The following is a 25248-nucleotide window of genomic DNA, read 5'->3' as shown; positions in this document are numbered from 1 at the left end:
TTTGAACTTCAAATTTGCACTTCTAACCAAATTTTCGAAACTTTCACACTTCCAATGATACAAGCTTCCCTATTTACTAGTGAGATGTTGATAAGGTGATAAAAATTTACTTCTAATGTAAGATACAGTGCTGGGTTTCTGGTAGTATTTTGATGTGTTTACCATAATCTCATTATCCAGGTTTGTAACTTTATGTTCACCATCATGTTTTTACATTGCATTGATCATAGTGCAGTTTTCATCATGGTTTACATCATATATAAAAGTGTGATGTCACACTTGTGAACGTTCATGTAGGGGGAGCAGGGGAGGTTTTTGTCCTAAAATGTACTACATTGTATGTTTGTTTATTGAGCTTGTGTGACATTGTGCGATCGTCCCTAAGTTTCTAGTAAGAAACATAATGTTCACAGTTGCATCAAAAAAACAACATCAGATTCGCTTACCTGTGAACTCGTTCTATTGAAACATGGTGTGCACTCATGACAGGGGTCAAAGGTCAAAGGACGAGAGTGGAGGGATTACACCCCCATAATATAACCAAATAGATAAAGCTGTGTGTGCATTCAATACCAATACTGTCACAATATCAACACATTTCAGAATCACTTTACCGGTGGCCTTTCTATTGAAGCATTAGGTGCACTCATCATGAGGTCATACAAGGTGAGAGTGGAGATGGGGGTTACACTCCCCATCATACAACCCTAGCCAGGTACCTATAAGCTGTTACTATTCAATACCAACATTGTATGACATCAAAACATTTCAGAATCATTTTGCCTGTGGCCTTTCTAATTGAAGCACAATGTATTCTCATGCATCCGTACGTCATACAGGGTGGGGTGGAGGTGTGGGTTACAGTTACACTTCCATAATAAAACCAAAGTTTTACCTATTTATATTCAACACTGACTGTTGGTAACATCACATTCATTGCATCCAGTAATTTGAGATCATTTACCTGTGGCCTCTTTCTATTATGAGGTGCATTCATCCATATCTTGTCTAGAATCTATTACTGATTAGCAATGTCAGTCACTTCAGATGTCGACACTGTGTTGAATAGTGACAAGACAAGAATACAACGACAGTACTTATAACCGATACAGTAACATGTCATGCCTTGGCAGTCCTAACTAAACAATTCATGGTTTTCAAGATCTCTTCAACATGTCAAAATAAAAGTGTCTTTGAAATGACTCATTTTGGTTGTTTAAGACATAACAGATTATGATTCAAATTAAGGTTTGAAAAACAGTTGTCTGGCAGAGCCATAGAAAATAGTTGGTCCAGAACACTTGTCTGTGTCCTAAACAAATGAATAATATTATTTACTAATTATGGCTCAAATGATAAGATAACAATAAGTAATGTGAGAACCAGGGATTCAACATTGAGTTTTAAATAAAATAATGGAATGGTGTTACATATTCATAAATATCTCACAGCATTTTTCACTGTCATTATTAGCAAGGAAATAAAATTGATATATATCTTGTAAAGGTTGATTTCAATCACGCACATAACTACCAGGTGTTCCACAATATGTATATCATATCTCGTTTATCTTCAGAGAATGTAATGAAGAATAAACACAAAATTTTACAATCTGAAATATGTATTTAGTACCGGTAATCTGCCTTCAATCAAGACACTGATACATGTGGATAAATATTATAATAGTTGTAGAATTATAAAATATAGCTCTGTATACATTAGGCTGTAATTTTAAAAATCAGGCAAACTGCGAATGTTTACACATAATACTACTGGTCACATATGCTTAAGTTGACTGACAATTTACGAAGACAAATACATGTATTCATGAAAACATCGTCTCATTTAATGTCTGAATCATTTTGTACTATTCTGATAATTCACATAACTGTTGCCATGACTACAACAATCTGGAACACTTTACTTTTATATGAAGGTACATGTACAAGAATAACAGTACAACCTGATAAATCTTTCGTAACTATTAATAATGGTATTAATCATCCCTGCCTTAATACTAATAATAGTATTAATCATCTATGATTACAATTCAGTAATGGACAAAGAGAAAAACATACCCAGATATCTTCTATTTATTTGATTGATGTACACTTTTGAATTCAAGTATTAAAGATTACTAGACTAATAGATTGTTACAGACCAATGCTACAATATACTTTCATGTTCAATAAAGATACAGCAACTCTCATTGGGCCTGTGTGAAAATAATTCATAATTTGGCATTCATTGCATGAAATGTCATCTTTATAATAACAATAGTCTTATTACAGGTATTTAGGTATATTAATCCTTCAATCATATTTAATACACATAATTAACATGACTGTAAATATGTAATGCAGGAAGTCTATTAATTTTGATGAAAACAACATTACCTATGGCATGTTGTGAGATGAAATTTTACCCTGTGCTATTAATTATCTTGACTAAATAGTTTGAAAACTGATAATGCAGTGAGTCCACTCTTACCCAAACAACAATATCTATGGCAGTTTTGTTGAAATTTTACCCTGTACTATTAATTTTATCGATTATTAGAGTTTGAAAACTGATAATGCAGTGAGTCCACTCTTACCCAAACAACAATATCTATAGCAGTTTTGTTAGTTGAAATTTTACCCTGTACATTAATTTTATCATTATAGTTTGAAAACTGATAATGCAGTGAGTCCACTCTTACCCAAACAACAATATCTATGGCAGTTTGTTGAAATTTTACCCTGTACTATTAATTTTATCGACTATTATAGTTTGAAAACTAATAATGTGCAGTAAGTCCACTCTGATGAGAACAACAATATCTATGGCAGTTTGTTATTTGAAACTTTAAACAGTACTATTAATTTTATTGACTAAATAGTTTGGAAAATTTGTAATACAATAAGTCCACTCTGATGGAAACAACACTATCGGTTTGGAAAACTAGCACGTCATTGTTTATAATTTTGTACAATTTGGAAATTTTCTGAAAAATATTAAAGAAGAAAAACACCTTTTCAAATTTTTACCCTGGATAAAAAGTATATACGAACATAATAACATAATTATGATAATTCTTCCACTTTCATAATTATGTACACTCACACAGAAAGGATTTAAATGCTTACAAAAATGGTTTCACAAAAATCTTGCATTAATTATAGTTTATATGCATAATAGGAATTTGTTCTTGTCACTATACAAACCCCCTATCGATTCAGATGTCAGTTTCCATTCCTTGACTATTTTATCATCCGTAGACTAGTTTATCACTCGTAGACTATTTAATCACGTCCAAGTATGATAAGTTGTACCCTCCAAGAGCTGCCTTGCTCTATCAACAACTACTATACACTCTTACCTACTTGCCACGTGTCATGAGAACACTATAGGGTGATTGACATTTAAACTATTCCATGCAACATCTCTCTTGTGATTTCATATCCCTGGGCAAAAAATTCCAGCTAATTAACATGCTAATTAGGTTCATTTTAATTAGTCTAACTACAATGTAGGCTTAAAAATGAATAATTTGTTATTCTATTCTGCACAGCTGGGTACCAAGAGGACCACTTTTTTAATGCATTGATGTTTACACAACACACAGGCAAGATAAATTCAATTTCAATTATTACATAAAATGTGATTTAATTCAAAATGTCAGTTGTGTACATCATGTTTCCTAGCAACCAGCCTATGGGGGTCAGGTTTTCTAATCATATATCATTTGGATGGATGACAGTTATGGAAAGTTATTCAATCAGTAATAACCCCTTATTGTTAAGTTTTTTGTTGGAGTAAGACACTTGCAGTGCCATTAGTCTAAGAGTAATGTATTTTTGTAAGACTACTAAGTAGGTAAAAATTAAACATGGTAGGTACATGTGTAGACTTCTAACCAGAAGTCCCCCACCAAAAGAAAAAAAAAATATTGTTTACAACTTCAGTATGACAAAAACCCCAGAAAAATAAAATATTGTAAAATTGAAGTTAATTTTTCAACAATAATAATATTGGTAAGTAGATGGGATCTCTATGATTCCTCCTGACTTTTTTTTCCCTCCTGACTTAAATACATTTACAGGTCTGTAAAGTTATGTATATTTCTGTTCTGCCAAAAATTAAAACCTCTGTTTACATGATATAAAATATTTGATGACTGCATATATTTTTTGAATACATCAATTTTAACAGTGTACAAAAAAATTACAAAAAAAAATGTGTAAAAATATATATGGGCTAAGTTGTTCACATACATGTAGTATTAGTAATGTCTTCCGTATACAATGGAAAATTCAATACTTTTTATCATATTCATTTCTTGTCAGGTATTCTCTTTTGATCTCATTGATCAACAGATATGCTGTGCACAACATCAACGAAAGCAGATATAGATTTCATTTAGACACAATGATTCTGTGAGATGGTCTACGGTGTATACATAACTTTTATTATCAGGCTAAAAATAGCTGGTACAAAAATTTCCAAACTTTTATTAGCAAATTTCCGGTCTTTATAAATTGTCAACTCAAGTTTATAAAGTTGGTGTACAAAGACAGCTTTATTAACAGACAACTTCAATTATGCTTTGTTGTCTTGCAAGGTTTTATTTATTTTTAATAGTGTGAGTTTGGGAAACACAAAGAGTTTCCTCCATCAGTTGAAGTAATTGCATGCATTACTATCAACAATCTCCCATTGGGGACATAGCCTCGGAATTGTTCCCAACAATACATTGTACAACACACAGGAAACCTATTTTGAATATCAGCGACTGCATACAAAAGTTGGAACGAGAGGTTTTTACAGTAATGTATGTAGTGACGATAATTACGGTATACTGTCTGCTAGATTTAAGTAAATTTTGCCCGAAGCCGTTTTAGATCCTGTTCTTTTTGTCACATATGTAAAGTCTGGAAGTGGAGGATTTCTATGCAATAAGATAACACAACTGATAGGAGAATGCATTAAAGTTAATCTGCCAATGGATTCTTACATCATATGTTTCTTTGTCGCTTACAGACTACAAATTTATAGTCCAAAATTACAAACATCAAAGGATACACCTACAAATGTAGTACTTGTTTTGTGATTATACGAATTGAAGATTGCCAGAATCTAAAAATGCTGACTGTACATGTACTGCACTGTGTATCATGATGGCACATGAGAACAGAAGATGTTCAAGTCACAAATAATATTAATTTTACTGTTATTTTGGAAATCTGTGATTGTTATTCAACACAAATGGGTGAGTTATTCTTTTAAAGACAGCATTCTTGGCCAGAATAATTACAAATATGAAATTTTGATGATTTTTGATATTTTATCACAACCTGACGTACTATTAGGAGACATTATCGCATAATTTCTGTAGATATTAAAATTACTACAATACAAAATTTTAAGACGATTATTTACGATTATTTCTAAGATTGACTGAAATAAAATTGAGAGGCACTATGTGAACCAACATATACAAAGTCCATGTTTGTAACTCAATAAATTACAAAAAGCTAGAAAGTGTGTAAAAAGTTTGTTATTGTAAGTCATACAATAACAAATTTTTTTTCATTTCACATATTTTGTTGTTGCTGTTGCAATTATTGAGTTACAAACACGGAATTGCTATATATTGTTTCATTTTCACAATGTTTTTTCAAGTAGGAAAACATACTAGAGTTGTTTTATGAATAAAAAATCCCAAATAAATTCCAATTTTCATCCATATGGCCACATTAATAGATACAATAATTTTGTGTGATGGTCTTCTGTGGAAAAAGAAATGGGAATACAGGGAAAAAATGGCCTTGAGTTGCACTGATATTCTAGAGATCGAGAGTATACATGTATTCGTAGTTGAAATATTTAATTCATTTACCTACTTTACACTTACATTTTTCTAACATATGATACAGAATCCCGTAGCTACTTAGCTACTTGTATTTCATAGTCCAGAAATGAGTCACCTATCTATTAAAGTTATTTGTCGAAGGAAAAAACAGTCTAAAAACCTATAAAATTTAAAGATGTGGTGAGTTTTAAGCAACTCCTACTTCAAAGTAACATGTTTGTACCATTTACAATGATTTGGTAATGTTTGTTTTTAATATCTCAGTTACAGTGTGTTATTAAACGCTGTGTTAAAAGTAATTTACAGACCGACAGCTGTTTCACTTTATATTGTGTTCACTCTGCTATACAATAGTTTCAAGAAACGAAGTCCACACATACATGAAATTCTGGCTTTCCACTTTTAATCAGATTTGACCTTTGACCCAGGTTTGCAGCTCCCCCAAAACATTTCCTGTAGGTATATACATTAAATATTAGCATTTTTTCAGAAAATCTTTACTCAGGTTTTAAGTTTCCAAAAAATTTCCTGAAGCTAGGTATAATAATCACGACCCTTCTTAATACCTGTATATCTTTACAAATCCTATCGGTTTCAAGTCATGCCTTGCTCATTTTGTTTGAATTTTCCTTATCCACTAATATTTCAATAAGTAAAAGTCATTAAAACCTGATGGAGAGAACTTCCTTTAGTTTTATTTGAATGAGCTTTTATTTCAATTTTCACAAAAGAAGTGTCAATCATTTCTTAGAACAAACGGTACCAGTTATGAAAAACACAAAGCTGGTGAAACAAAAGATGATAACTAACACTGTCAAACTGCCCCAACATTATATTTTGAATTATGTTATATCAGGATAATTTGCAAGTATTGGTGAATATTCCCTTACATAGCTCTGAGGACTGCAATCAGTCTGTCACTGACATTTTTGTTGGTATTACTCCATAGTTGAAAATGACGGTTCAATATTTCTTTTCCTGAAAAAAATTCATTTTTTCGGCAAATTCATTATTGATTTTTTTTTTTAGAAATACTGAACTATATTTCAGTTCATCCAAAAAGCAAGTAGATTAATATTTTGTAAACTATCATATTTCAGAACAGACATAACAATGCCTTTTAGGATAAATTTCCCAGTCATATGTATGTACACGAAACAAAGGCACAACACCTTTGACAGAAAGAGATCAATTTTTTATGAATTATTACCGAATTCCAAATCTCATTTCTAGACATTGCTCTAAGCGATTCCTTTCCAATCCAGACTGTTATATTCAGCGTGAGTTCAATGAGTGATTTCAAAATGTTCAGCTGTTGGCATATATTTTCATTTCTACAGTAAGTGATATCTGTCATTTTAATGCAGGAAGTCTCCTACTTCCAATTTTTACAGCCTCTGGTAATTTCAACGTAAAAACTTTCAGCACCGTGAAATGTAGGAAATTGGTTGCGTAGCATGTATGTCTTCTGAACCTCTGTACTTTAGAAATATGTGACAAATTAAATAAATTCATTTTCCTTTTTTTGCCTGTATATCAGATTAGCTATAAAAAAGCTCCATTTAAATTTTCTATATTTCAACTCATGTTCCTGAGACAAATACTGCTCTAGCTATCTTGCATACACTCCTGTATGTCTGTATATATACATGTACATATGTACAAAAGAACATGCCTGTCTATCTGCCTGTCTGGCTGGCTGGCTGGCTGTCTGTCTGTCTGTCTGTCTGTCTGTCTGTGTCTGTCTGTCTGTCTGTCTGTTCAGTGAATCTGGCTGTCTGTTTTCCCATCCATCTGTCCGTTTTTCTTGTGTGCATCTGTTTCTTTTTTCTGATCCCCATCTCGGTGTCTCCTACATGTCCTCTCTACATTAATTTATGTCTCTTTTCTTTCAGTCTTGCCCTATCTAAGTGTTATAGCTCACAGCTATATTTCCCCATTACCATTCTTGTTGTTGATGAAGACATATTTGAGACAGTAGGCCATGTATGCATGGCAGTTTAAGGTCATAAAACGTCCACTAAATGACTCAATGATGAAAGACTCCCATAGTACGACACATACCATAACTCATAGTATTTCAATTTCCACAATAAATCTACACAAATATATATCTCTCTGTCTGTCATACTACCCTAATTATTAAACCCTGACAGCTAGAGAAATATTTCTTCTTACAACAGCAAACATACTAAGGATTAGTCTTACATCAATGCATATTAAAATAGTTTGTGTATTTGTCTGCCCTAGGCAGTATTACGGGGAAAATACCAGATACAATCTTTCCACCCATTTTATTGATTTTTGATGCTTCATTTGAATCTGTGTTTGTCAGGGTTGCACAGTTTAAGAGAACATTAAACTATTTTATAATTTGTAATAAAGAATATGTGGACATTATTTTATTCTACATAGCTGCTGTCAACACAGATTACTAAAACTAAACCACAGCATCTACTAATCGATCTCTTCAACAAATTTGACTGACCTTTCGGGTCATTTAGGTTTGAATCTCACCTACAATTCCTGAAGCTACAGAAATCATTTTTCCCCAAGATGACATTGTGAGAAATGATGGTCACGCACTTTATGTACAAAGAAAACAAATAAGTATTTCTACTCTTGTCTAATTTTGGAAGGAAAATTTAACCAAAACTTTGACTGGTGTCTCATCAGCATTATCTGGAGTGTAAGACTTTTGTCAAGTCAGCTGAGCTAGGAATAGTAGATCCCTGAAAGCGCTGACTCGATGTCAGTGAAAATTTGGGAATATGATTTCCAAAGATTTATTTGTTAGACATTTTTATTTGTACATGTACATCGCTACATAAAACTGACTGATGATGCTATAAAATGTCATCTGCTATATTTTATACATATGTGTTTACGAACAGTTTGAACTGTCTGACATATTATGCTGTATTCATAAACAGACTGATGCTGTGCTGAAGTACTGTAGTCCTAGGTTTTTTTAGTGCTGGATTTATTTCAGCTTAATATGCGCAAAAGCTTTTTCTGTGGAAACAAGTCTAGCTAACATACTTCACAAGTATATATTTCTGTCTTCAGCTGTTGTGAAATCATAGCCTACCTGTAGACTTGAGAACAGCTATTGCTATACCATTCCACTATCCTAACTGACATTTTCAATATTTGCTCCATTCCCAAAATTCAAACTTTCACTAGGGTAGCGGAATAATGCAATAGTGTAGCGATATCCATTCTAAAGTCTACAGGTAGGCTAGGTGAAATCAGTCAACAACATTTACACTGAATAAGGTGGGGCTGATCAGATGAGATGTTTACAAATAATGTCTACCTTCTCCTAAAACTGTCTGCCAAATTACTAGTAAAGTGTGCCTCACCTGGAATCTGTGCGGATTGGATTTTTCACATTTGTCTTTTCAGTGATTGGAAAGACGAATGTAAAAAAAATGCACCCGTCATGGATTCTACACTAAAGTGTGATTGGCCCATCCTGCATTTCCACAAGCTTTTCATGAACCAAAATAAATACATATACAATAGTTTACAGAATTTCAGGCCAATGTGTTTTTATTTGTAATTAGTCCCTATTTGTTATGCTTACTTGTAATAGCAGTTCTTTGTTTTCATTACTGGAGGAATGCACACCCACAGAGCTTTATGTTAATATTCTGGTTTAAAGGACCAGCATTTGCATAATTTCTTGCAAAAAGTCAAGAAAACAATATTTCAACTTTTGACGAATAACATCAAAATGACTTAATAATGATTTCTACAATATACAGAAAGTTACAAATACATTTCTGTATCAAACCACATTTAGTAGCAAAACTAAAAGAAAGCAAACACATTATGTATAATTTATGAGTCTTAACAGATTTACAAATGTAGTCGTGACTATTATAATCCTGCAAATACCCTTTCATAATACAGTACATTGATTTTCTTGCTAGATTCAGATTTCAAATTATATTCGATATATTTACAAAACCTTTTTCAAACAGACTAGTCCCTCTTGGTGGTTGCAAATACAGGAATAAACTTGAATGGAAAACAGTAGGAAGTTAAAACAAACAGTTTATAAAAAATCACCCACATTTGTTAACATTCATCATGGTTAAAAGGATGTGACAACAGACATGTATACACAGGAGCACTATAAACTTGGAAATGACGATATTATTTCAACGATCATACTGATAAAAATAACTCCTATTTTATTTTTTATCGGCTCTCTAAAAATTCCTGTTGGCAACTGACATTGCTTATCCTTGGTGTTATCATCCCAACAGGATGGACTGTCAGTATCTGTCATGCCATCTGTCACCATATCTGCCTCTATATCTGTCTCTCTATTGCGAAATCTAGTCTATTCTTGACCTCAGTATAAATATTTAAAATGAACACCTCGTAACCATGTGATGTATGCAATCCCTTATGAAATGCAGGTGGTCACTGTAGAGATCACCATAGCTAGTAAATTGAACAATCCGGTACCTTCACACGTTAGCACTCAACGTTAGACAACAAAGCTATCAACTGAACCCAGAATACACTGATGTGATGTGAAGACATTAAATATATCCTTACCTGCACGTCTGGATAATTTGCTAGTATTGGTGAATATTCCCTTAGCTCTAAGGACTGCAACCAGTCTGTCACTGACATCTTTGTTGGTATTACTCCATAGCCTACAACAGTGAATGAAACATTGAAAAGTACATTGTTAGGACATCACTGGCTGGGTATGAATCACTAAACTAAGGAATATCATTAAGACTCCCTAACTTTATGATCTTTTAAGCAATCTCCACCCACCTTATCTGCCAGCACAATCAGTTGCTACATGCATGGCATAAATATTGTACTTTCTAAATATAATTGCTTCTTTTTAAATCAAAATGTTTTAAATCCTTACAAAGCAAACAAAAATTGAAATTATCACAAAATGGCAAAAACACAATTGCATGAACAACTTACTCCTAGGAAAAAGAGAGAACAAAAGTGACAGTTGATGGCTTAGTAATGATTTTATTACAAGTACTTGACGTTGAAAGTTCAATATCAACATGGATAAGAATGAATGGGAGAGATTGATTATGGTGTCAGACTGAACAAAGAATAGTGTTACGACTCTGTGATTAGCTCAGGGGTACAACAGCTTTATTACAATAGGTTGAGGCGTATCTGCTCTTTACTTTTATTACCCATAATAACAGTTTCAACCAAAAAAAAAAAGATCAAAAGCTTCTGGATGTTTCAGTCTTGTTATTCAATCTCATTTTAATGCTAAAATGAATTGGTTTGGCTGTCAAATCACAGCCAAACAGTTTAACACAATGAATGCACATCATATACACATGATAATCTGGACCAGTGTGTCCTCTAAATAAAAGACAATATGTTTTGTTGTGGCTCAAAATGACAAAAAGCTGGAGACTGGGGAAGGGGAGGAAAGTCAATGCAAAATAAAGGATGAGGGATTACCCAATTTTGGTGATATAAACAAAAAAATGCTGTATGTCAGTGGAAGGCCACAGACTCATTGGACACATTGTTCTGTACATTAGTTCTGCTTGCAGATGGAGTATGGGACTTGATTCTGACAATGTCACTATTAAAGGAAAAGGAATGGGACATTGTCTCAACTTATTCCATCTGCAAGCAGGACTATATATATGTACACATACACAAACATTTCAATGATTTTGCTTGAACACAATTTTAAAATCTATTGTCAATGAGACCCTTAATACAAAATTGTTTTTGGTCATCTTCCACAAATTGTTGCTCAGAACCTGCAGGGCTTGAAATTAACTTTTTTCTTTGGTAGTCCTAGTGGGCTACCAGTTTCAGATATTGGTAGCCCAAGGATTGTGACCTGTAGTCCGATATTCCTGAACTGAAAACAGATTTCCTCTATCGGAAATATACATGTATGTGTTATTAGAATACTTTCATGTCCATAAATCTTCCATCTTCATCACATAATCAGTGGTAACCTGAGTGGGCTACCAGCTGCAAACTATGGTAGCCCCATGACCAGAATTGGTAGTGGGCATGGAACTACGGTTGATTTTAAGCTGTGAACCTACATTTCAATGAATTTTACTGCATTCCCTCATTAATAGAAAGAAATATTATGCATAGAATACTTCTTCTAAGTTAAAGATAAATCCACTGTTGTTATACTTCATACTAATAGTTACATTTGTACGTTGTCAGACATGGACAATACCAACCTAAGCCATTGCTAAGTTACACTATCGCAACTATCAACAAATTATCTACATGATGATTGAATGGTTCCAGTGGACGGCTTGGGATCTGCAGGCTGCAGGTTTGAGCTTTGTCGCCGCCTTTTTGTTTTTAAATAGCTAAAATCCTTTGGCAAGATTTGAACCACAATTGTACCTTACTCAACCCCAGCTGTATAATTGGGGACCTGGTAGGATAGAGGTTGTGATGTAAATGCCCTTACAGAGGCTGCAATGGATTGTATGCTCTCCAGGGGGTTGAGGAAGTAATGGGCCCATTGTGCAGTCTGATCCATGCCAGGGTAATAACTGCCTGGAGCTCTCTCTCTGGAGAACAGCTGCATTACAAGTACTCTATTATTAATTACTAAAACCTAATTTCAGCAGTATTAAAAGAACCCTTTTCTCTTAAAATTTGGTAGATTATCAAACACCAAAGTTAGTTAAACCTTCAGAATACCGTGAAGTTTAATTAACAATATTATATTTGTTAACATTTGTTACAAATAGAAATTTCCATCTACACACGTGTATACTCAAACAAATTTTGGAAGTGAATCTGGAATTTTTAATGATGCTGGAATTTGCTTCCAAAATATGTGTTAGCCCTGTGAATAAATCATGATTTTCATGTGAAACTATGACGCCACGTCTATGAGCATTATTACATTGTGTAAAGATATATCCAGGGTCTGTATGTGGTATCACAGAATAGTTGTCTGTGACCATAATGCTCCTTTTCTGGTACTGCAACAAATCGAAAACATCCACTTTGTAATCCTATTATCTTGCAAGTCTGTGCTGTATCATACAAATGGTAGAGTGGGGTCGTGAAAGTATTTCCATTATCAAGGAGCAAGAGATTTACATTGATGAACTACACTGAAAAGCATCTACGATTAGCGTATAATCTAGACAACGGCCGACACTGGAACACAAATCAGATGTACTTTTTCATACATTTCTTGATTTCTGACCAAAATCAGTTAACTTCATCATCAGCTTTTCAATTTTGGAAGAATTAAACAGTTTCAAAATAATCAAAAGTTCTTTTTTTAGGACTTCCTTGATTACAACACACTTGTATAAGATTTACCCTTCGGTACTTTTCAATAAAGATTAATGTTCACAACACCATGTCTTAAATTACAAAGGCTTTAATCTGACAAATGAGTTGAAATAATTCAAAACGAGCTTTGTATCACGAAACATTCCACGATAATTTGGTAACTTCTCAGGACTAATCCGCACATTCCGGGGTTCCACATTACTCAGACTGATGCAACAAAGACTTTTCTTGTTATCAAAATACACTGTTTATATACAATTGACACATTCATTAGTGTACTATGCAGATGCATGTCAACAAACACACAGATTCCATTTTTTTGGATTTTTTCTGAAATAAGGTCAATTGTCAACAAAACTTTTAATTTTGGTGCCAAAATGGACCAAAAGTCGGCCACAAGATGCAATATTTTGTCAGTTTTGTCATAAGGAAACATGAACATTATTTAAAGTTATCAATATTTTTTTTGTATGTAATTAACTTCTGTGATAGCATAACACAGAAAATTCTTCTTTCACTTTCAGTAAAGTTTAGAACTTTGCCAACTCCATGAATAAACAGTACCATTTCGTCACTTTTGCAAAAAACATTTTCTGCGATACTGGTAACCAATGGAACTGTTTTGCTGAGTCAGTCAATATTCGTATGTAGTCTTCTATATTCCAAATGCGTCTGAAAATCCCAGTTATGTGGATGTTTTGTATCACGTGCAAGTTATAAAATATCAAATCTGAGTGCATGGTTAGGAAATCTGCACACACTCTTACACTTTTAGAATGACTTCAATACAGATCTAATATTGTGCATCTATAATGTGAAAAGTTAAATTAAATTTTCATTCAAATGTTTACAATCAGTAATCAAATGATTAACATTGTGTTTTTATATATTTTTCAGCTAAAAAAATTGCCTCATATGGTTCTAAATGATAATATAAATGACAGACAACTATTTGAAATTTGCACCAGCACGTATACATTTGTAACTTGTCAGGATTATATTGATTTAAAGTAAATTTGAATACATGTATATCATGAAGTAGAGTTATCTCAGTGTCTACCACAACAGTTTCAAAGGTTGTTACTTTAAATAATGTTCAAGGAAATCGAAAATCTACAAGCTTCAATGAAAACATAAATCAGTTATGTATAACGGAACTGTAACCTGGCATCTACACCTGAGTTCACCATACAGTGATGTCGAGTGAAGATACAGCCATTATCAATCATGTTGTAACCTGGCATCTATACCTGAGTTCGTCATACAGTGATGTCCAGTGTAGATACGGCCATTATAACACATGAAAGCCAAGTTTAATACACATACATGTGTATACACATTTGAACAGAAAATATGGAATTTATACCCTGGTCATTCTACATCACGACACTGTGTACGTATGTTATTGGTTCAGCCGTGCTTGGAATGAGTCAAAATATTAAAAATCTCCATTGTTTTCCCAATTTGTTCTTAAATTATGTTTGTGCTGGTATAATTTTATTATTTGCTAATATTTTTCTTCATTCATTAGCAAATTCTTCTGATCTAAGGGTTTCGTCTCTACCAGTCTTTCAACTCAAAGTGACTTGACTAGCCCCTAAAGTCACTTATACATGTATATTCCTTGGTTTACAAAAAACAATTTTCAGTAATAAAAACTGAGTACATCTACTGCTATTTTCTTCAATTTTAACCATTTATTGACTATTTCAAGTAATTCTTTAATATCAACAATTCATATTGATTATTTTCATTAATTCTTCAATTTTGACAAATTCATTGAAAGTTTTCAATAAGTTTTCAATTTTAACAATTTATTAACTATTTCCAGTAAGTTTTCAATTTAAACAATTCACAGAAAATTTTCAGTAAGTCTTAATTTTCAACAATTCATATTCATTATTTTCAGTAATTCTTCAATTTTAACAATTCACTGAAAATTTTAAATCAGTTTTCAATTTAAACAATTCACTGAAAATTTTCAGTAAGTCTTAAATTTCAACAATTCATATTCATTATTTTCAGTAATTCTTCAATTTTAGCAATTCATATTGATTATTTTCAGTAATTCCTCATTGACTCGTATGTCTTCGCTGCTTTTTGTGATGTTTCACAAACACCAATTTCTAGCTGTGTCCCAGCTCAATCAATTCTTGTCATATGTTATTTGTAATTTTGAAGAAGACAGTGATGCAAACCCCCCCACCCCCACCCCCCTCCCACTACCCCCACAAATCATCCTGGATATATATATTTTATCAAAATCTTCACAACCAAGGTATCAGAAAGGAAACGGAGAAAATACAGTACAAATGAAAAGTTACTAGTCAAAGTCAGCCATTATTTTGGAGGGGGGTCACTGTAAAGCACCTACAATGATATACAAAGATCACTAGGCAGAGAAATATTTACAGATAAACTACTTCTCCTGGCTTGTCACGCACCAGGTGTACACTTCTGAACTTTAGCTGACGGATTGCATCCATAAATACACAACCCTGAACCACCTGTACTGAAAAAGTTCATTGTCCCTCCTCCCCTGGGAAAACCAAATACGACCTTACCTAGCCTTTCATGTGGGTCAAACCACTTCAAAAAGAGGGGTTGACAGCCCAACTAAAGAACAAAGTTTCCAAACTTTAATTTACAACTATGTGGTCTAGTTAAAATGAACCTTATTATCAGTGAATCGCGGGTTTTGTAAAATCACTCCTTGGACTGAAATGAGGAGGGAGGTTTGTGTGGCTATGGTGGCGTTGACACGTTCCTGTCTACGGCGATGAATTGTGCCAAGTTCCATTAATCACACACCTCACTGACTATGGTCAATTGCAGTTTGGCAATGTAACTTCTTACCACACACAACGAACTACTTCAACAACCAGACTGTCTGACAAATTCCCCGTGTCTACAGAAGTATCAGATTCACATTAGCTTATACTGCATGCTTCAATCCATTTAACTGCTTCAGAAAAATGGTAAATATAAATCAAAACCCAACAAAATGGAAAAGCACATGAAAACTCACACTACTAGTCCAACCATTCAGACTTAATAATCCTAACCTAGCTAGATTCAGCATTTCCAATAATTACAAAATTGTCATAATTACTATTGAAAACTATAAAGTTTCTCCATTGTGTACATTACCTTTTGAAGCCAACCCAAAACTTCAATACCTGTGCTTTTTCAGTGGTCCAAAGTTCAGAAATACTACCAAAGTTTTCATACTATTGGAATCTTGGTGATGTTGGAAAGGAACTAGCTATATCAGAACAACCAACAACTAAAGTATCTACTGGCTGAATCTATGACTGTTTATACATGTATACTTATTCTTATCCAAGAGCAAAGTCATATGTATCATATCAGCTAGTAAGGTTTTTCAGGGCAAGATTTGTGAGTGAATTCTGGTCAGCAAAAGTTCTCTGCGAGGGGGGGGGGGGGGGGGGGGGGCAAACTTCAGGGGTGAACAAATCCACTGGTTCTGGGTCCGAGACTAGCAATTTTTTTGGGAGGACCACACAAATTTTACCTTATCTGGTCCGTCGGCCTAGTACCTTACTGTTAATAACAAAGTTAAAAAGTCATCTGAATATACAGATTCATAGGTAAGATTTAATGTTTCACATCAGTAGGACCTGGGACCACTAATTCTTTCAGCAAGACCACTGGATTTTTTAAGGCACTGGTCTGCGGGGACCACCAGTTCACAAAATGATTTGTTCACCCCTGAACTTCAAGGTAATTGTACATGAAACCTGAACTATACCTATGATATTGAGTATGTTTATTTCAGAAACTGTGAAACAACACAGCTGAATCGCCTTTGTTCAAATTTCCTCAATTTCTGCAACATTAGCAGTTCTATTATGGAGTGTACAGTCAACCATGTTTTCATGCTGCACTGGCTACATACTGTTGAAAGCAATCCACACTGCTTTTTTAAAAGAAAACTAAAAATAAACAACGATGTGCATGCATCGGTAGCCAAGTCTTTCCCTTCCAGTTCACTAGCAACTTTTATGGCACTCTTCATGAGATTTGTGAGCCAACAACACTCACGACTCAAGTGTAATAAATGTGAATTCTTCTGACTATGATTTCTATTTCATGTTATTTTATAGATTAAATACCACTGTTATAACCTGTTCATACATACACATTGACCATGTAAATGTATTTGGTCTTTCAATATCAAACTTTCGTCTCTCCGTATCAAACTTTTCTTTACATCAAATATTGAGGTGTTTACCTCCTCAATGTTTTTTTACATATCAAATGTTGTTACTTATATGTGATTTTCATAAGATTTACTCACAGAAAACTGTTTGTACACATTTTTTTCACTTTTTTCATTTTGTTTGCATTTTTCACATAAATGTAAAACACACCATATATTTTTATCTACATAAAGTTATTATCCAGAGTCTTGCAAACTACCTAGACATTCACATCTACAACTTTTCACAACGTTTGGAAGGTATAGAAATGTCATTTGTTCTATAAATATTTGACATTTCTAATTCATCCTTGAAGTTTAGACATTTGTAGTAGTAGCAGACAATTTACCAGTAGCCTTTTGACAAACAAACCCCTCCCCCTTACTCCCAATTTTATTTCTCCACCTAAATTCAAATACATTCAATTTTGTAACAAAAATTTTAACAGCATTCCAAGTGTAAATGTCTTTTTAAGTCATTATTTCTTTCAATGTATGGCTCACAAAGATTGCAAAAAGCCCCCAGTCTCACTTTACAAAACCAGAGGACTAATGTACGGACGGGTTATGAACCTAAGACAATACAATGCATTTACACAACTTGTTGTGCCAACTCAGGACAAAACAGACACCACTATTCTCAGCTTCTACAGAACCATTAGTTGGTGATAATGCTAAGAATGGAACAACATTTAGATTACAAAAAGAAATAAAAAGAGCTCTCTCCCATTAAATTCACCTCAAAAGATTTAAGGTCAGTGCCTGACTTAGTTTCATCCATTTTTGATGGCCACACTATTCAGTAAGTAAATCACATAGGAGGGACTGATCTTGAGTTTCAAGGTAAACTTACAAGCTTCGGGGAGGTTTTTGTTCAGTGTACTTTTGTGTATTTATGTTTGTAATTGTGTTCCATAATGACAGGTTGGCACGTACAAAATATCATATATACCAGTGGGTTTTTTGTTCAGTGATACAGGAGGGAATCAAAATCTGCCACAAAATTCATCACTGTCAAAACGCAGTACAGCTAGCACATGGTAGTGTTACTTTGCCGGCACTTCATTCACACAACCAGTAGTTTTCACAGACACAACACACTGTGCTGATATTATAGACATGAAAAGACATTTGACAATGTGTAACAATACAGAAACGAGATTGCGCGCATACAAAAGGTATCAGTTCTATGGAAGAAATAACGTATGTCTCTCTTGACCCAAAAATCTACACATACGTACCTCTGTTGCCAGACTGTCTGGGTAAGGTCCACATGTTGATGCTTCCAATCACAGAAAACAATCCGCAAGTTCCTTATTTTAAGGTAAATCCACTCAAAGCCGTGTGATCACAACTTTACATGTCCACACTTAACAAGCATTGTTGATGTCAATGAACTGGGTGCGTGTCAGCAAAAAATAAAATAAAGAGAGACCCAACCAGCCCTCATCGACGACCAGGTATCACTAAGTAAATGAGGTCTGTAAAATGCAACAAGTACTCTTAGCTTGTACCAATATGCTAATCCTTTTGACGTCCAGTTTCAAACAAAACAGTGGACACTGTCGGCAAACAATACCACTGTATGGTGCCAAAAACACTGGCATATCAAAAACAATGCCGGACTACACAAAACATCATCAGATTGAATAAGCCAGACTGGTTCAAATTAAATAATCAATGGCAACAGCTCAATACTTTCCATCCTGTTTGGGATCTATGGGAAACCAAATACAATTGGTTTGTAATCCTATTACAAAGTCCACCTGTGATGGCCTTATACTTATCACATTACTATAAATATGTAAACTAATGATTGTAGACTGTTTGGATTTAGGTACAAATTTACCCTTACATCAAGGCCAGGTGTGTTGACCCCAAACTACCCTTTTAGTCCACAAGTTCAGATCACTGTGATAAAGTTGAGTAGTGTGATAAACAACATACTTGAAATATATTATGAGCTTTCCTGTTTTTCTCAACACTATGGATAAATACAGTAAACCACTAAACTAGCAAACCACAGACTTGAATATGATGCCATGAGTAATCGCAATATTAGTTTTTATATAGTGCTTTCCAATACTGTGGTCAAAGCACTTTACAATTATTATCCCTGGCATGGATCTATAGTGGCACAACAGCCTTTTTATACTTCCCAACTCCTTGGGGATCTTGTAGAGGCTCAACAGATTGTATGCTCGACAAGCAAATAGGATTAAAGCACTCACATTGCAACCTCTATCCTACCAGGTCCCCAATTATACAGCTGGGTTTGACTGGGACACAATTGTGGTTTGAATCAGCCCTACAGAAACAATTGGCAGTATACCAAAGCTCAAACCTGCAACCAACATATTTAAGGTCAGGCTCAGCCACTCTAACCATTCATTCATCATGATATTATGAGGATGAAAACCACAAGTCCCAACAACAAATACATAGGAAGAAATCTGGCAAACAAACAGGAAGATATACCGCAGTAACATAAGTCAAAGTGTGACAGTTTCTGTTATGATCCACTAGTTCCATGGGGAGGGAGGGAGGAGGGAGGGGGAGTGTCATCCCCCCCCTCCCCCTCCATTTACCCTTCTCTCTCTTTTTTGTAACCATATATCCTCAATACATCACCATGATGTGTAATAATTTCTACTTTGATAAATAAACCATTTTAATTTACCATATCTGTTTATCAAGTGAATCTGTACCATCACTCAAAAACTCTTTCTACACATACTGGTATTTGTCAATGCTGTATTAACTTGGATGTAAAGTTATGTTACGTTTTTATTGACTTTAGACATCAACACATTGATATTGAGGTAACCGTGGGAACAACCTTTACAGACAGATATGCATAATTTGTAGCAACAGTACAAATGCAAATTTTCAAATGTTTGCATAACAGTTTGTTGGAATGTCATAAAATATTTCCTTTTGTTGAAGCAGACTAAAACTATATTGATGATACATGTAGACGTGACAGACAGCACAAAACAAAACTTGTTGGGAAAATTTTCTGTCCTTGAAAAATTCAAATTTCAAACCCTAATGACAAAGCAACAATTTATTTATCAAAGGAAAATGACTCAGTACATTCAGTAAAATCTAGTATTTCACAAGTCACCGTTTTTATCATACATCGCCAAGCCTAACATTAGAATCCAAAAATTGACAGAACGGTTATGTTTCCAATGTTCGCATGTAAACACAATTAAACCACAGATCTTGGAGGGACATGATTTAACTTTTAGGACTCGGACAAATATTTGAAATGAAATCATCTGTGTGTTACTCTAGCCACTAACAACTAATTAATTGAGTGATTTATTGACTTTCTAAAACCACTGGCATTTCTTGTATTTGAGGCATGTAGATCTGGTACCAGCATGATGCTGAACACCCTTTCACAATAATTAGAGAATTAGAACTCCATTTTTCTTTTAAAAATGTAGTTATTTTCAGATAATATTACAGGTAGAGATGATTCTATATTGATCATGATTAATTTTCACTAAAATTGACAGAATATATCACAAAAATTTACAAAATTTGTAAAAATTTGTAAAAATTTGTTCCCAGCATGCGAGAAACAGAAAAAGTACCCAGTAGCTGTATGTGACTTACCGCACCGCAGAAAGAACAGGAACAGAAACACAGATAGGAACTCAATCACTTCCTGAAATAGTCAGATCCGTTTCTTGACATTTGAAACTTTAGGCTAGAGCTCACTCAAAGTCAAACGTTGTTTTAACATTGGTTTACAACTATGTAATGGACAAAGTTTTATTGTTTCGTGATTATGTGATGATTACTTTATTTCAGTGCTATTACCACACAAAGTATTCAAAACATGTGGCTCTAATGTATTGGCAAATTAATGAAAAATGTCTTTATATTTACTTAACCAAATAACTCTGAACAAGGAAAGGTCAGGGTTCAACTGCACACTTCAGTAATGTTGTATACTTAAATAATTACATGATTTTTTTCTGTGAAAATTATAAACCAAAAAAAAATTGAAAGTGCGCATACTTGGTTTCTAAAATTCTTTGTAAATCTTGCCAAAATTTGCACATTTACAAAGAAGCAAATTAGCAAGATTTATGAGCACTGTGTCAAAAGTGTATGCTATGTATACTCAGTTCCTGAACCCAACATATATAATTGTTTTGCGTTTTATAGGGTTATTTGAGAACCTTGGTTATGGGGGGAAGGGGGTGTTGGGGGTGTTTCCATAGCCTAGAGACAGATTCGATTGTCTTTCATTTTCAAATCTAGCGATCATTTCCCTCATGTTATTGGAGGATCGCTAGCGACAAGTATTTGGGCTACAATTTCCATACATGCATAATTTTGAATTTTGGTGTGTCAGCCCTGGTAAAATACATGGGGAAGTTAATATGTAGATATTACCTACTTACAGCCGTTAAAATACTGGTAAATATGTTAGTGTAGACTGTACGATACATGTTGTTGTACAGCCCTACCAAAGTGTAAATGAGGCTGCTCAAAAACTGTGAAGAGATTACATATAGTCGATGGCATTAAATGTCATATCTTACAGACTATGCTTTATAAAGCATGGCTATCCGGCTTGAAAATGTCATTCACAGAATGATAAGCTTATAGTCAAGCTAGTATATATCCAGCCGGAACAACAAGTCTTTGGCCTAATCATAAAGTGTTACTAACTTTTTCCAATGTAACGCTGTCTTTACTTGGAAGACTAACCCAGTGACCTTCAGGTGACCTAATACTTGTCATTCATTCATTCACAATCAGGTGTTGCTTATTCACAGCTTATACTACTATTTACTTAGGCAATTTTAACACCCAATCATGAACATTAGAAAGTACATATTACTTTCCTTTGTACTTAGAACTGTTCTATTGAAGTCACATTTCACCTTGAGGGGAAAACAATCTGATGTTTGGGTTTCCTGTCTTCAAACACAAGACCACAAAGAAATGACTCACTAAGGCCTTTAAGGATAAGACAAGCTTCTATACAAATTCTTTTGATGCCAAATGAGGATGTTTCTACAAGGACGTTCCGCTTAAATCTACTTACGTGTTCAAATTTTCAAATCATTTAAGAATAAGCCCAAATATTGAGTAAAACAACTTTAAATCCTATTAGTTAAGAAGACAAGTTCAGACTCATCATTTGTCTTAAGATGGTAAGAGGATCAAGTCTATCCATATACTGTATGCCCTCTATAGAAAAACAAACACTTGTAGGTCAAAATGATCAAAACTTTTTGAAAATTGTGTCAACCAATTTCATACAACTATAGATCTGAAAAAAGTGTTTTCTTGTGAGTAACCACATAGTAAGGGAGAGGAGAATAATAAAATTTGGTGCATTCCTAGAAATTATTGTGTCAGTGGCATGTCAAATTGGCTTAGATGTCACATGTCTCTTTAGTGTATGACTGAACAGTTGCAGATGACTCCAGCTGACTCCAGCTATTACAGGCTGTGGGGGGGGGGGGGGGGGTGCATCACTATACAAAGTCGGAGACATAAATATTACCCAAATTAACCTTACTGTCAAACTTATAAATCAATAAATTGTGTTAATTTTTCAGGCATTTGAGGTATAACACAAACATTAATGAAATGAAAAGATTCATCACTGGTTCCTGTTCATCATTACTAGCTAAACAGTGTAATAAGAGATTAAAGGAACATGCATACAAATGAATTGTTCCGTCTTAAAAGCATACCTACAAAATGTTCATTTTAATAGAAATCCCATGAAAGTTCCACATACAATTCAAGGTTGAACATTATCAGATACAGTTAATCACAATATATATTCAGTAGTTGTAACTCTGCTGTGGTCCCATAGCAACAGTCCCATAGCAGCAGTCCCAAGCAATGATACTTTCGTCTGATATCTGTTGATATCAACTCTACACTATATCTGCCCTCACTCAGACAAAACACGACCTGACCAATGGAAAACTCCACAAACTAATATCTACCAAACTCTAGATTACTCAGACAAAATTGATTTGACCAATGGAAAACACCTCAAACTATAAACGTCTATCAAACTCTGGATCTGACCCTGTTTAAAAGTGATTCGACCAAAGGAAAACATTTCCAACTATGAATGTCTATCAAAACTCTGCCTGTGACCTCAGTAAAAAGTGATCCGACCAACGGAAAACATTTCTAATTAAGAGTCTAGACTTGCAGACATCAGACAGGATAGGATGACACCATGTTTAACCTAAAGTTATTACATTTTCTTACTAACAAAAACCACTTTAAAATTATCATTTATCTGTCAATATTTATCAAATTTTAGCTTATTTTTGCTATGAATAACAAAAATAATTCCATTCATGTATAAAAATTGAACGCCACTATTTTTTAAGAAGGTTAATTATTATCATATCGAAAATATTTTCATTAAAAATGTTTTTTGTACAAAATTTGGAAAGAATTTGAATCACTATGTTTTAAACAATAAGTATGTGTGTGTATCCTACTTTTTAGCCAAAATAATCAAAAATAAGACATTTGACTTTTGACAGGAACTTGTCATGATTGGTTACTGTTTTCTCTACAAATGTTAAGAGTGTTTCAATCTTTACTACTGTATACTAACATTAAATGACCTTAAAATGAACTTTCTATCATAATCTTATTTATGACAAAACTGAATCAAATATGAAATGTTTGTGGTAAATGGATAATTTTATACATTACCAGTATATGAAGTTGTTCCTGAAACTCTTGTATGAGCAGGGGGCATACTATCGTGACTTCTCTGGTATATTCCTAACATCTAGGTTGGCCGTTCATGTACTACTGAAACTTCACGTGCTATTGAAATTTGATATTGCTGACTTTACTGTTAACTAGATGACTTGGCATAATAAGTACGTCTGACAAGTTACAACACAGGAAGGACTGGCCCATATTTCAAAGAAGGAAGCTATTGCTTTTGTTAGTTTGGGGGCGTATACTCCCATTTCGGGATGTGAGTCAAAGAGTATGACATCATAAATATGTCACTGTCTCATTAGCATATTGACCTGGTGCCTGTGTAAATAATAAGAAGCCATGCCAAAGCAAGACAGCATGTCCACACTTCCGACAATGTGTAGTATGTATTGTGCAAACAAAACACATGGTAGGTGCGTTTGGGGCCTTTGGTATCATGTAATCACTGAAGTAGAAAATTTAATGCCGTAATATTAACAAGTTGTTCACAACCATGATACCAGAAATCCACTATTCATTTCTCGGCTTGGCACATGTATATGTACGCAAGCACACACACACACACACACACACACACACACACACACACACACACACACACACACACACACACACACACACACACACACACACACACACACACACACACACACACACACAAACACACACATACATACATACATACATACATACATACATACAAACACACATACATACATACATACATACATACACACACACATACATACATACATACATACATACATACACACATACATACATACAAACACACACACATACATATATTTATATTTAATCATTTACGCAGCTTAATTTGATTTTCAATAATATATCATTGAATAATTGTTTTTTTTGTCAAATCAAATATACTACGTTATATACTGTGCCTTATCTCTCTTCACTATCAATTTGATTTTTTCACACAAGTTTAGTTTTAAATTTGCTAAGTAATAAAACTCTTTAGTATACAATAAAGCCTACGTATCAGTTATATATTAAATTTATAAAGAAATCAAAACAAAAGAGATTATAATTACTCTCTCTCTGTGTATCTAAATTAATGTAAATTTATTTTAATCAAGAAAATCGTTTTACT

At 33.9% G+C, this 25248-nt stretch overlaps 1 protein-coding gene across 1 annotated transcript in view; it reads right to left on the bottom strand.

The window, feature by feature from the left end:
- LOC144441512 (breast cancer anti-estrogen resistance protein 3 homolog) overlaps positions 1-24243 on the bottom strand; it is a 70237-nt gene extending 45994 nt beyond the window's left edge. Inside the window, exons 1-2 of the mRNA XM_078131096.1 lie at positions 24114-24243; positions 10430-10530 (exon numbers count right to left, since the gene is read on the bottom strand). Coding sequence (XP_077987222.1) covers positions 10430-10530; positions 24114-24192 — 180 coding nt within the window. The 5' untranslated portion in view covers positions 24193-24243. The remainder of the gene's footprint in view (positions 1-10429; positions 10531-24113) is intronic.
- Positions 24244-25248: the final 1005 nt, after the last annotated feature.

This window comes from Glandiceps talaboti, chromosome 10 (assembly GCF_964340395.1).
Source record: "Glandiceps talaboti chromosome 10, keGlaTala1.1, whole genome shotgun sequence".
Lineage (NCBI taxonomy): Eukaryota > Metazoa > Hemichordata > Enteropneusta > Spengelidae > Glandiceps > Glandiceps talaboti.
The sequence above is the reverse complement of the archived record's forward strand: the minus strand, read 5'-3'. Positions and strand labels throughout refer to the sequence as shown.